Source organism: Anomaloglossus baeobatrachus, chromosome 5 (assembly GCF_048569485.1).
Source record: "Anomaloglossus baeobatrachus isolate aAnoBae1 chromosome 5, aAnoBae1.hap1, whole genome shotgun sequence".
In the NCBI taxonomy this organism is placed as follows: domain Eukaryota; kingdom Metazoa; phylum Chordata; class Amphibia; order Anura; family Aromobatidae; genus Anomaloglossus; species Anomaloglossus baeobatrachus.
Window position 1 is genome coordinate 472,269,255 of NC_134357.1, and position 14,054 is coordinate 472,283,308.

Below are 14,054 nucleotides of genomic sequence, written 5' to 3' on the forward strand. Positions count from 1 at the left end.
AGAGTGTGCTTACTGATCAAGGCCCAGATTTTGAAGCCGAGGTGTTTCAGGAGTTCTGCCACCTTTATGGCTGCAAGATTAGGACGACCCCGTATCACCACCAGGGCAATGGGCTGTGCGAGAGAATGAACAAGGTGGTGCTGGACCTGCTGAAGATGCTATCCCTGGAAGGCAGAAGCCTGTGGCCGGAGAAGTTACCCGACTTGATAGACATGTACAATCACATCCTGGTGAAGTCCACCAACTGCACCTCTGCCTACCTGATGCGGGCAAGACCTGGCAGGTTGCCCATTGACTTGGACATGGGAGTCCTGGTACCCGAAGCAGCTTATCCGGAAACCGACTGGGACGCAGAACGAAAGCGGCATTATCGTCAAGTCCAAGAATGTGTAGAACAAAGTTTGACCCAGGCAAGGTTGAGGCAAGAGATGGACTACAACCAAACCGCTCCAGCTACTCCCCTAGCACCTGGGGAGCAGGTTTTAAAAAGAAAGAGGAGAGGACACAAGTTGGACAACCATTGGGAGGCCGAACCGTACACTGTCCTACGGCAGTCTTTGACAACTCTAAGGTGTGCCTCATCAGCAAAGATGGGGGAAGAACCTCTGCAACTGTTTCCAGGGACCATCTGAAGGCATTCACCAGTCATCTGAAAAATGAGGAAGATGGTCCAGGATGTCCCCAGGCCCCAGAACCGGAAGAAGAGACCGTTCAAACTGTCCTGGGAGCATTCCCTAAGATCTGGAAGCGGGTGAATCAAGCTATTGCAGTCCCGTGCCTGACCTTCACCCAAGTGATCCCACCAGTACCAGCGGAAACTCATGAACAGCCCAAAGATTCATTGCCAGAAGGGGAAGATGTCACACCAGTGGAGGAGCCGGGGAACCTGCCTCCTGTCCACGGCGAATCTGTCATACCCAAGGTGAGTCTAGGGAGTAGCACCTTTCAACCTGTCCCGCCAGAAAGCAATGGGTCCCCCTGCAGTTTGGCCATAGGCAGCCAGGTTGGGTCAATGAATGTAACAGGTAGAGGGAAATCACAGCCCATCTTGCGTAGATCGCAGCAGAGCACCCAGGGTCAGAAACCGGTTCAATATCGAGAGTTAAGGGAAACCAATGTATAATGGAAACATGTAAAATGATTAGTGCATATACTTTGTCATTGGAAAGTTGTATTATTTGTAATGTATTGTGTTGTTCTCTTTTTGTTTTCTCAGTCTAGGAGTACTGATTTTAACCAGGAGAGAATGTGACACCCCAGAGGTCACGGGTGCCACAGTTGCGTTGTTCTCCTTACCGGGATCAATGCTATGCTTGGAGGTCGCGTGGGGACCTCTCCTTGTTAAGAACCTCACATGCAACATCTCCTACTCCAGGTCAGCAGGGTGAGTTCATAACCTATTTTGAAGGGAGACTCTCTGTACATGCTGACCTGGGGGAAGGGTTAGAGTGAACAGGAAGGAAGTCAGGCAGAAAAATGTAGGCGAGGAGAAAGAGTGGTCGCTGTTTGAGAGCTGCTGTGTGAGCTTTCCAGGACTGAGCGCTAGGACGGGACACGGGGGTCCTCGGTTACTGGGTGCTAACGGCCCAGTAGCAAAACTCGGAGGGCAAGAAATTCTACATTCCTGGCCCACCCTAGTTCCATGACGCAGCAGCAATACAGAACCCGGGATCGCAGTAATACTAGCGGGTCCCATAACCGGTTCAGGCTGCCCGTTACAGGGGACAGTCATCTTCAAGTAGAGAGAGAGAAGGGGATGCTGTGCTGCTCCAGGCAGCAGCGGCTCCGACCAAGAGCGCATTAAAGAAAGCCTCTAACCCGCCAGGCAAGGAGAAACCCACACTGATTCTGGGCTGACCAGACCACCATAAACCTGGACCATAACACCTGACCAGTAAAGGTAAAGGGGATATTACACCTTGTGTCGTCCAGTTTCTGTCGGTGTCCCAGCCCTACACCCCAATGCACCACTACAACCCTCGCCATCCTCCTGGGGCCCACTCCGCCTGTGGGGAGTGATCACACACCAGCCCCAGCAAGGAACCCTGCAGCGGCGGCTAATCACTGGCCGCATACCACAGGTGGCGTCACGACAAACTCTCTCCAAATACCCCACTTCCCCACCGATTACTGTACGCCTTGGGGTAACGGAATCGGGCAAGGCCACCCGTGACAGCGCGTGACCCGACCTGAAACGGCCCGGCAATGAGTAGGTTAACCACCTGCCCCATTGGGCGCTACACATTCACTTATATTAAATTGTAAAAAAAAAGAATCCAATCCCTAATTTTTTGTTTTATTTTTTTTCCACAGTAATCAACAGAAAACTAACCCACACCCACCCCGTTCTGCTTTTTGTACACAATAAAAATAATGAGACTACAGGTAATTTCTTTTAAACTGTCTACACTAAACCAACAAAACAACCTACAAAAAAGCATGTGTTTTATATATCATCCATACAAGAAAAAAAAAATACCCCCATATATTTACTACTCTTAGTTGGACGGTGCCTTTGTCGTCATTAACAGTGGCGGCCATTTTGTTTTCAGGATACCTCAATGACATGAGAAACAAAATGGCCGCATTTCCTGTAGACAATAGAAGCAATTTACCTGACACATACTGTATGTAACATGTGTTTGAAATCTGAAAATCCCTTGCTTTCCTGCTGTACTATCACATGGCTGAGAATGAAGAAGTGGCCATGCCTGTGTGTCTATCTCAATTTTCATCCACATCAGTTAACAAAAATGCTTGTCCGGTTCTGTGGAGCCCCCATAGAAGTGAATAGAAAAAGCCGCCCATGCATAACCACCTCAAAACAAGACAAGACCCCCATTTTCAAAATAGGCTCCACATCTATTAGATATTTATGGGAAATCCTGTGGAAATGTCGGTAATAAAAATACCCCTTTTATACTTAAATGGACTCTAAGTGGAGGACAAAGTCACTAGAGACCCCCCAAAAAAACAAAACACTGATGGAGGCAGGTAAACAGTGCAATCCTCAGTTGGAGGTGAGCAATGCCGTCAGAGAATGTACACTAGTTAATGGCCATGTCCTCTTTCACTACCATTGCTTTCCAATGCACCATGATTGAAAATAAAGCAACTTTGCAGATCATTTTCCATAGAAATGTCCTAATGTATTGTGCACACAGCAAAAAATAAAAAACAAATGAGAAGTTCACAATACACCAAGAAGAGGGAGGATAAAATATCCCTCAGCCCTACTAGAATCGGTGACGGAGAGAAATAAGAGACAGGCTGAGTACAGCAGAAAAGCAAGTGGGCAGACGAAATATGGAAGGAACCCAAAAGATACTGTATATAAAAAAAGGGAAAGATACAACTGAAAAGCTCTGCATTTCCTCCAGGTCAAAACGTGGGTGTAAAGGTTGACGGCGCTAATGCCGACTGTACAGCAGAACCTATACATGGTGACGAGTCTCTTGCCCTATGAGGCTACTGAACCCTGAAGACGTTATTACCCCATGCAAAGAGGAGGCAGCCATTTTATACACAAAATGCACCCCACGAAGGAGCTTCATGAAGAGAACATAAAAACATAAAATGGCTGCATTCACTTTGTGTTTCCGTAAAGTCCACTTTCTTGTAAAGTGGATAGTCTCAGGTTTGATGTGACAATACGGGACAGGTGTCCTTTAAAGGATTGTCTAACGGGAAAAAAATTCTTTAGATACTACTTCCTAAAGTATATGAATTACGAAAGGTGTCTAGATCTCAAGACATTAGCTCTGGTTTTCCGGGACTCCACTTCTGGCTGGAGCTTAACACGAGTTTTTACAGAGTGGGCCCGTCATCAGTGCTGCATGTGGAGGGGGCTGGCCGACTGGTCTATTTCAGTAGCTAAAATCGGTCCTTCTTTGTCTATGCATTGCCTTAATAGAGAAAGGGGTGGATCACCTACTGAATCAGTCAGCCAAACCTCTCCACACACAGCACTGATGACATGTCCACCATGGAAAACGCTCTTCCACAAACTGGAAGAGGAAATTGCTGAGTCCAGTTCCATCATTTCGAGAGCAGTGCATCTTTCTTATCTAATAAACTTTCATTGTAAACACAACTAAAGATAATGTTTCCTGCTTGACCATCCCCTTTAAATATATGTCAGCTCTGCCTTCTTAATACTTCCTCTTGAGATAGAAGCAGAATCCAAAGGGTCTGCCGAAGAAGATGATGAAGAACTGTAACACTCATTATCATCGTTATCTTCCTCTTCATCATCGTCATCATCATCTTCATTCTGAAGGAGAACAACAGGAGGGTCATACAGAGAAATGCTTTAGTTGTGAATGACTCATAGTACAACCATGTATGGTTAACGAACCTCTTCTCCATCTTCACTGTCTTCTTCCTTTGTCATCATCGTCGTCATCATTGTCGTCATCATCATAGTCGTAATCATCGTCGTCGTCATCATCGTCGTCGTCATCATCATCGTCATCATCATCGGGTGTGAGTGGCTCCTTGGGCAATTCAGGATGTTTCTGATAAGTGATATACAAAGATGCAAGTTAATTAATGTGGCTGCCTTTTAACTCCAGGCCATGAACTCGGGCAACTGACCAACCAACATGAACCTCTGGACTGAGTTTCATGGCCTACATCTAGACTGACCTTCAGCTTGACATGTTCCTCAGCATCTTGAATGAGTTCAAAGAGAGTCCGGAACTTCCTGGCCTAAAGAGGATTCAGGGTTAGCAATCACATCTGTCAAACATCCATAAGTGCAAAAAGCATTACTCTAAAATCCTGAATTTGCCATTATACTGAACTATCCATCAGCCTCCCTCACACCCCACTTGTATCATATGGGGTTATGTTAAATAACAATAGCTTTGGAGAGATCCTTTTGTTCTCTAGGGGGCATCTAGCAAGGTAACAACTGCTTTCTGGTTCTAATCAGCTCCAACTAGAAGAATACTTCTTACCTTGTAGTAGACACCAGAGGTCTCCATGTTAAAAACATATTATGGAGCATGTGAAGACTACGAAGAACATGAGCAGGGACTGCATATCACCTTATTTGAGATCTCCAGCCACTTTTGATGACACATGGCCCCATCATAATTCTTGAATGCCAGCTTGTTCCAGTCCAGGTGAGACTCTGTTATTTTGAACTCTGTAATGTCCTGGCTGGGCAGGATGGACTTCATGGTCTCCAGAAGTGTGAGCATGTCCGCCTGGGACCATTTATCTGTCCGGGATTAGATACAATGCATGGAGTAAGGTTGGGCAGGAGGACCAGCTGAGAGGAAGGACAAGGCCAACTGTTGTTACCTTGACCGCTTGGAGCTGTCATGTTGGTGTTTATTGGCTCTGCACCAGCTCCAGCTGCTCCGTTCATTCTCTGTCAGACAGATCCTTAGCACCAGTCAATCTGTAAGAACAAAGATGCCAAGTTACACGGGAAATATGGGCACAGGGAATCCCCTGCCGTACCCGTATCCAAGTGATATGGAGCACCCATGAATCCCTGCTCCAATGTGATGATTCTTTTTACAAGGAGAATTTTCAGGGACCATTTTGTGGTACAAAGTCAGAACTGAGATGAGTGATATTGTACACGGAGATCGCCAGGAAGCTGGCACAGCAAAAGGTCCAAGAACAGGAGACATCTCACATGTGGCACACACATGCCCACGTGGAAGCAAAAGCATACAACAGCACTATATGCACATAATGAATATATGAAACCCACTATAACAGAAAGTCCAGCTCACCATGCAAGTATCCACCTTCTGTTCAGAGCTCGGACAGGGGCTCCACCATAGCCTGAATTCAGCATAGTAAGAAAGGACGTCTGGCTCAATCAACAGGTTCTTTATTGTTTAAATATTAATAAATGGGACTAAGGCCCTGTGCGCACTTGCCGGTTTTTGCCGTGGATTTCCTGCGGATTTGCTGCATGTTTCGCTGCAGAAAATGTTCATAACATCTCTGCAGTGAATCACCAGCAAATCCTAGAAAAAAAAAATGCTGTGCGCACTAGGCGGATTTTGACAGCTACATGTTTTTCTGCGGGATTTCTGCAGCAAAAACAATTGCATGTCACTTTTTTTCCGCAGATAGCTGCGGGATTTCACTCCATTGACTCTAATGTAATAGTGAAATCCCGCAGAAAATAATGCATGTAGCAAATTCTGTGCGGTATTTCGCGTTTTCAGGACTAAGGCTCTGTGCGCACTGGGAAGTGGAATTTTCTTGAGAAAATTCCGCATGCCCTCAAAGATTACCGCACCCGCGGTAAAAAACCGCGGGAAACCGCACCCGAAAACCGCATGCGGTTTGCCGCGGTTTGCTGCGGTTTTACCGCGGTATTATTCGCGGTATTGCCGCGGTTTTGCCGCGTGCGGGTTGGGATGTGCTTTATTGCATTCAATGCAATAAAGCACATTGAAGAAAAAAAAAAAAAAAAAAAAGTCATTTAATTCTGAGAGTAGATAGACAGAAGAATAGATAGAGGGATAGATAGATAGACAGAGGGATAGATAGATAGAGAGATAGATAGATAGAGAGATAGATAGATAGAGAGATAGATGACAGATCGCTGCATTTCCCACGGTCGGCAGTGAGTTCACATTACCGGCCGTGGGAAATGACCGGTAATTACCTCTGCTGTCTGCTGCTTTCATTCAGCCTGTGTCTGTGACAGTTGCGGCTGGATGGAAGCAGCGCAGGACGTCGGACCTGGATTACGCCGGAGCTTTGGTGCGGGAGGGGTTAATAAAATGGTGAACGAGGCTTGTTTTTTTTATTTAAAATAAAGGATTTTTCGGTGTCTGTGTTTTTTTTCACTTTACTTACGGGTTGATCATGTCAGCTGTCACATAGACGCTGCCATGATCAAGCCTGGGGTTAATGGCGGTGGTCCCCCATCACCATTAACCCCTTGTATTACCTTGTCACCACTGCTACACGGTGGCAAGAAGAGCCGAGGACACGCCGGTATTGTCGCATATTGCATGCGACAGTCCCGGGGCAGCTGCGGCTGATATTCTCGGCTGCCGGAGGGGGAGTGAGGCTGGGGACATTACCCCTGCCCCTCTCCCTCCCCAGCCTGAGAATACCGGGCCGCCGCTGTGTGCTTACCTCGGCTGGAAGGTGAATATGCAGCGGAGCCCACGTTCTTTTTTTCCTATATTTCCGTTTTCTTTCTATGTGTGTTCTATGTGTCTGTGTCTATGTGTTCTATGTCTGTGATGTGTGTGTGTCTGTGATCTGTGTGTGTGTTTACTCTGCACGGCTTCCTCTTCCTGTAATGACATCACTTCCCTGCAAAACCGCAAGCAAGTGATGCACATTACCGGAGGTAAACCGCAAAATACCGCAGGGAATAACGCAGGAAAACGCAGTGAACCGCACAGAATTTGCTGCCTGCGTTATTCCCTGCGGGATTTCTTGATTAACATTGAGTCAATGGAGTAAAATCCCGCAGCGATGTGCGGAAAAGAAGTGACATGCACTTGTTTTTGCTGCGGGATTCCCGCAGCAAAACATGCAGCTGTCAAATTCCGCCCAGTGCGCACAGGATTTTTTTTCTCCATAGGATTTGCTGGTGATTCATTGCAGAGATGTTATGAACATTTTCTGCAGCGAAACATGCAGCAAATCCGCGGCAAAATCCGCGAAAAATCCGGTAAGTGCGCACATAGCCATAATGTTCAGCACTGCCTGCGTTTTGCAGCGAAGTGATGTCATTATGACAGGAAGAGTAAAGCGGAGCAGAGAGTAAACACACACACATCACAGACACAGACATATAGTAAACACACACATCACACTCACACACAGACATATAGAGTCCACATACAAATCAAACGTACATATTAAAATAAAAAAACAAAAAAATAAAAACGTGTGCTCCACCGTATTTTTACCGTCCAGCCGAGGTAAGCACACAGCGGCGGCCCGGTATTCTCAGGCTGGGGAGGGCCAGGGTTAATGCCCCCCCTCCCACAGCCGAGAATATCAGCCCGCAGCTGCCCCGGGACTGTCGTATCCATTATGCGGTAGTCCTGGAGTGTCCCCAGCTCTTCCAGATTTCCGTGATGCGGTGGCCATCCACCATCCACCATTTAAAGGGGTTATCCGGCTTCTTTGACATTTTTTTTTTATTTCCCTATTGGGCTACATTGGGGCAGGTAAGTAGATAGAGACCACTTACTTGCCCTGCTGTCAGCCCCTCTCCCCCGGCTCAGAGCGGTCATGTGACCGCTCCTGCCGCGATTTTGCTGCTTCCGGTCATTTCATGTCAACATGGGCAGGGCCATGTTGACATGCAAATGTGGAACAGCATGTTGCCTCCCTGCTGGGCTGTACAGTGTGATGAGCCCCGCCCCCTTCCCTGCACCCTCCCACACATTCCCCCGCACCTCCAGTAACCTCCCCCTGCACTGCTGTGGGGTCCGTGACCTGGGGGCGGGGCCTGGCGGCAGCTGCCATGGTGTAAGCTCCAGCACCGGGCCCCCTGCTCAGGATCACACATTCAAATGTACCGACATCACAGATCCCCGATGCCGGTACATTTCAAAGTGCTGATGAGAAGCAGCGCAGCGCTGCTTCTCATCACTGTCCCTCCCGCTGTCTGTGCTCTCTTCAGCACAGCGGTGACGTTACTACTGTGCTGAAGAGAGCACAGACAGCTGGCGAACGTGCAGGAGCGGCGGGGACCGAGGACGGGTGAGTATGTACTCCACATGTGTTTCCTATGGGGGATGGGGGTCGGTGCAGAGCCATATGTGTGCGTGTGCAGAGCCATATGTGTGCGTGTGAGGTGCAGAGACATATGTGTGCGTGTGCGGTGCAGAACCATATGTGTGCGTGTGCGGTGCAGAGCCATATGTGTGCGTGTGCGGTACAGAGCCATATGTGTGCGTGTGCAGAGCCATATGTGTGTGTGTGCGGTGCAGAACCATATGTGTGCGTGTGCGGTGCAGAGCCATATGTGTGCGTGTGCGGTACAGAGCCATATGTGTGCAGTGCAGAGCCATATGTGTGCGTGTGCAGAGCCATATGTGTGCGTGTGCGGTGCAGAGCCATATGTGTGCGTGTGCGGTACAGAGCCATATGTGTGCGTGTGCGGTACAGAGCCATATGTGTGCGGTGCAGAGCCATATGTGTGCGGTGCAGAGCCATATGTGTGCGTGTGCAGAGCCATATGTGTGCGGTACAGAGCCATATGTGTGCGTGTGCGGTGCAGAGCCATATGTGTGCGTGTGCAGAGCCATATGTGTGCGTGTGCGGTGCAGAGCCATATGTGTGCGTGTGCGGTACAGAGCCATATGTGTGCGGTGCAGAGCCATATGTGTGCGTGTGCAGAGCCATATGTGTGCGTGCGCGGTACAGAGCCATATGTGTGCGGTGCAGGGCCATATATGTGCGTGTGCAGAGCCATATGTGTGCGTGTGCGGTGCAGAGCCATATGTGTGCAGAGCCATATGTGTGTGTGTGCGGTACAGAGCCATATGTGTGCGTGTGCGGTACAGAGCCATATGTGTGCATGTGCGGTGCAGAGCCATATGTGTGCGTGTGCGGTGCAGAGCCATATGTGTGCGTGTGCGGTGCAGAGCCATATGTGTTCGTGTGCAGAGCCATATGTGTGCGGTACAGAGCCATATGTGTGCGTGTGCGGTGCAGAGCCATATGTGTGCGTATGCGGTGCAGAGCCATATGTGTGCGGTGCAGAGCCATATGTGTGCGGTACAGAGCCATATGTGTGCGGTGCAGAGCCATATGTGTGCGTGTGCGGTACAGAGCCATATGTGTGCGGTGCAGAGCCATATGTGTGCGTGTGCAGAGCCATATGTGTGCGTGTGCGGTACAGAGCCATATGTGTGCGGTGCAGAGCCATATGTGTGCGTGTGCAGAGCCATATGTGTGCGTGTGCAGTGCAGAGCCATATGTGTGCAGAGCCATATGTGTGCGTGTGCGGTACAGAGCCATATGTGTGCGTGTGCGGTACAGAGCCATATGTGTGCATGTGCGGTGCAGAGCCATATGTGTGCGTGTGCGGTGCAGAGCCATATGTGTGCGTGTGCAGAGCCATATGTGTGCGGTACAGAGCCATATGTGTGCGGTGCAGAGCCATATGTGTGCGTGTGCGGTGCAGAGCCATATGTGTGCGGTGCAGAGCCATATGTGTGCGGTACAGAGCCATATGTGTGCGGTGCAGAGCCATATGTGTGCGGGTGCGGTGCAGCGCCATATGTGTGCGTGTGCGGTGCAGAGCCATATGTGTGCGTGTGCGGTGCAGAGCCATATGTGTGCGTGTGCGGTACAGAGCCATATGTGTGCGGTGCAGAGCCATATGTGTGCGGGTGCGGTGCAGAGACATATGTGTGCGTGTGCAGAGCCATATGTGTGCGGTGCAGAGCCATATGTGTGCGTGTGCGGTACAGAGCCATATGTGTGCGTGTGCGGTGCAGAGCCCGATGTGGGGCTGTTATTTGCAATGCTGTAGTGATACCAGGTCAGGTGCTGGGGAAGAATACTGACAGGGAATGTGTGTGCAGGGGGCGGGCAGAGGGCGAGGCTGGACACTGAGGCTGGGCGGTGACAGCTCTGACTGAGGTTTTGCACAGGAAGTGGTCATGTTTGCTGGATCTGAATGTAAACAAGAGCTGCAGAGAATAAAGGGATAATTCAAGAGGAACAAAAGTTAGAAAACAAAAAATAACAATGTAGGTGTGATTTATATGACAATACAGCACAGATAAACGCAAAAATTTTTGTTAAGCTAATGTCGGACAACTCCTTTAAGTCTAGGCTTAATCATGGCAGCATCTATGAGACAGCTTCATGATTAACCCGTAAGTAACGTGAATAAACACACACACCAAAAAATCCTTTATTTTAAATAAAAGACAAAAAGCCCCCTCTTTCACCCCTTTATTAACCCCTCCCAACACACAGCTCCGGCGTAATCCACGCAGGTCCCACGACGCTTGCATCCAGCCGCGACTGACACACTCTACAGAATGCAGCCTCGTAACGAGCCTGCAGAGGTAATTACAGGTCATTTCTCACGGTCGGTAATGTGAACACACTACCGCTTGTGAGAACTGCAGTGTCCTCACAGGGACTCTATTGATTGATAGAGGACAGATCAATCTATTGATTATCTATCCATCTATCTATCCTTCTATCTATCTATCTCTCTATTCCTCTATCTATCTACCTATCTATAGATCTATCCTTCTATCTATTTCTCTATCTATCTATATCAGAAGGAAATGACTATTTTTTTTTCAGTGTGCTTTATTGCATTAAATGTATTAAAACACATGTACCAACCCGCGGAAAAACCGCACCGAAACCGCACCAAAACGCAATAAACCGCATGCGGATTTCGGTGCGTTTGTTTTGCGTTTTTTTCCCGCAGGTGTGGAAATCTTTCAGAGCCTGCAGAATTTTCTTAAGAAAATTACATTTTCTAGTGCGCACAGGGCCTAAGGGTGGTTACACTCCTGAAACACGTAGATGCCGTTGCTATCATAGCGTTTTTATAAATGAATGTAATGCCCTATGTATTATATTCAAAAAGTAAAGAAGAACCTGTTCATTGAGCCGGACGTCCCTTACTTTCTAATATGAAATGCAGACTGCAATACTGCTGTGTAGAATACACTTATAATATGAGGGCTCGTAGCGCACAAATTTACCAATTCATGTGCGTCCACCAGCTATGACAAGGCGACCCCTCTCTGGTAAGACCCTAAACCTAATATTTATCAAACAAACTGGATTCAACCTGACCTTGAAATTTGTAGGCCTTTAGCCCAAGAGAGACACGTGTGGTAAAAATTAGGTGTAAAGGCCTACCAAAGAAAGGTACGCCTTATTGTGTTTGGGTGGGTTCTTATGGATCGGACAAATTGTGCGCTAAGTAGCTTCTTTTTTATAAGTACATTCACCAAAGCAGAACTGTAGGGTAACTTCCATATGTACAATTGCCCACATCTTAGCGCTTACAGAGGATGCTGTATGCTTCTGTCTGTATATTATGGAGTCAGCAGCTTGCACCTTTTCACACTTGCTTTATTCTGTTGAGTTCTAGTCAGTTTTTAACCCTTTTACCCCCGGCCAATTTTCCGTTTTTCGTTCTTTTTTTTGTTCCCCTTCTTCCGAGAGCCGTAACGTTTTTATTTTTCCATCAATCTTGCCATATAAGGGTTTATTTTTTGTGGCACGAGTTGTACTTTTGAATGAAATTATTAGTTTTACCATATAGTGTACTGGAACACGGCATAAAAAATCGAAGCGCGAAAAAAATTGCAAAAAAAGTGCAACTGCCCAATTGTTTTTGGGATATTTTATTCACTGTGTTCACTATATGGTAAAACTGATGTGTGGGTGTGATGCCTCAGGCCGGTCCGAGTTCATAGACACCAAAAATGTATTGGGTTACTTTTATCTAAGGGGTTAAAAAATATTCACAAGTTTGCCCAAAAAAATGGCGTACTTTCTGAACCATTTTCCGCAATCCATAGTGTTCTCATTTTCCGGGATCTGGGGCTCAGTGATGGTTTATTTTTTCCGTCTCGTGCTGACATTTTTAATGGTATCATTTTTGCGCAGATGCTACGTTTTGATTGGCTGTTGTTGCATCTTGCGCAAAATATGCGGCGACCAAAAAAACGTAATTTTGGTGTTTGGAAATTTTTTTTCTGCTACGGCATTTACCGATCAGATTAATTGATTTTATATTCTGATAGATCGGGCATTTCTGAACGCGGCTATATTAAATGTGGGTATATTTTTTTATTTTTTTAACCGTTTAATTTTCAATGGGGCGAATAGTTGGTGATTTGAACTTTTAGGTTTTTTATTTTTTTTATTTCTTAACATTTTTTTTAACTTTTTTTATTTTGCTAGTCCTCTTAGGGGGCTATAGTGATCAGCAGTTTCATCGCTTATTCCTTTCTGTAGATCAGAGCAGCGGGCAGGGATTAATCTGACACGATCCATGACGTACCCAGTACATCATGTGTCCTGAAGAGGTTAATTACTTGTGGCCCCCTCCCCCACTATCACCTCACCTTTAATTTATTGTGAGTCCCCTCACAGTGAGGAAGAGGGACCACAAGACATGAAAGGTGAGGTGACACAGTGGGGGGAGGGGGTCCACAGGAAATGAGAAAAGTCCTGTGGACCGTCCCTTGTGTAGAGGGCCCCTTCCCCTAGCTGCCTCAGGGCACTTTATGGCAGAGGCTGGAGAACCAGCTATATAGTTATTACCTCACATCACACGCAGACAGGCCTCAGCAACGTCTTCCTGCCGCTCCTCTCAGGTGACGATGCTGCTGCTTGGGCAGGCTCTGGACCAATCACAGCAAAGCTCCCTGCTTTTCCTGTGCCGTGTTGCCACACAAAGAAAACTAACGCTGATTGGCTGCACTGCAACCAACCAGAGACTGTCACCGCCGCTGTCCAGGGTTTTGAAAGAGGAGCTGGAGACGCGCAGGAACAGAACGCCTCGTCATTGGCTGGTGAGTGTCAGCAGGCTGTGATCATGGGCGCCCGGGGTGAGAGCGATACACCAGGGGCAGCAGCAGGTGATGAGGGGGCGCTGCCCTGCACTTCACCTGTTGTGTTACTGCAGGCTAAAAAGTAAAGGCACCCCCCTGTGCAGCGATTACAGACCTGAGCAGGGCTGGAGCTGCAGAGCCGGACTGGGGGCGCCCATACTGCCGGTATGCCAGTCCGACCCTCTGTGGGGACATAATAATGTGTGAGGGGCTGTGTGGGGACATAATACTGTGTGAGGGGGCTATATGGGAACATCAATCTGTGTGGGGACATAATACTATGCAAGGGGCTGTGTGGGGACATAATACTATGCAAGGGGCTGTGTGGGGAGATAATACTGTGTGAGGGGGCTATATGGGAACATCAATCTGTGTGGGGACATAATACTATGCAAGGGGCTGTGTGGGGACATAATACTATGCAAGGGGCTGTGTGGGGAGATAATACTGTGTGAGGGGGCTATATGGGAACATCAATCTGTGTGGGGACATAAT

General features: G+C 47.8%; 1 protein-coding gene across 1 annotated transcript; it reads right to left on the reverse strand.

The window, feature by feature from the left end:
* Nucleotides 1-2,311: 2,311 nt before the first annotated feature.
* LOC142310346 (nucleolar transcription factor 1-A-like) lies at nt 2,312-13,396 on the reverse strand. Its single transcript, XM_075347863.1, has 6 exons — nt 13,270-13,396; nt 5,311-5,410; nt 5,052-5,227; nt 4,648-4,710; nt 4,358-4,517; nt 2,312-4,273 (listed from the first exon to the last, which is right to left on the reverse strand). Exons 2-5 carry the CDS (start codon nt 5,375-5,377, stop codon nt 4,371-4,373), a joined length of 453 nt encoding a protein of 150 aa, XP_075203978.1. The 5' UTR covers nt 5,378-5,410; nt 13,270-13,396; the 3' UTR covers nt 2,312-4,273; nt 4,358-4,370.
* Nucleotides 13,397-14,054: the final 658 nt, after the last annotated feature.

Coding starts and splice junctions, on each gene's coding strand:
- LOC142310346 (XM_075347863.1), bottom strand. CDS start 5,377: ATGAACGGAGCAGCTGGAGCTGGTGCAGAGCCAATAAACACCAACATG. Junction 4,711..5,051: donor GGCTGGAGATCTCAAATAAG/GTGATATGCAGT, acceptor AATCCTCTTTAG/GCCAGGAAGTTCCGGACTCT. Junction 4,518..4,647: donor AGGAACATGTCAAGCTGAAG/GTCAGTCTAGAT, acceptor ATCACTTATCAG/AAACATCCTGAATTGCCCAA.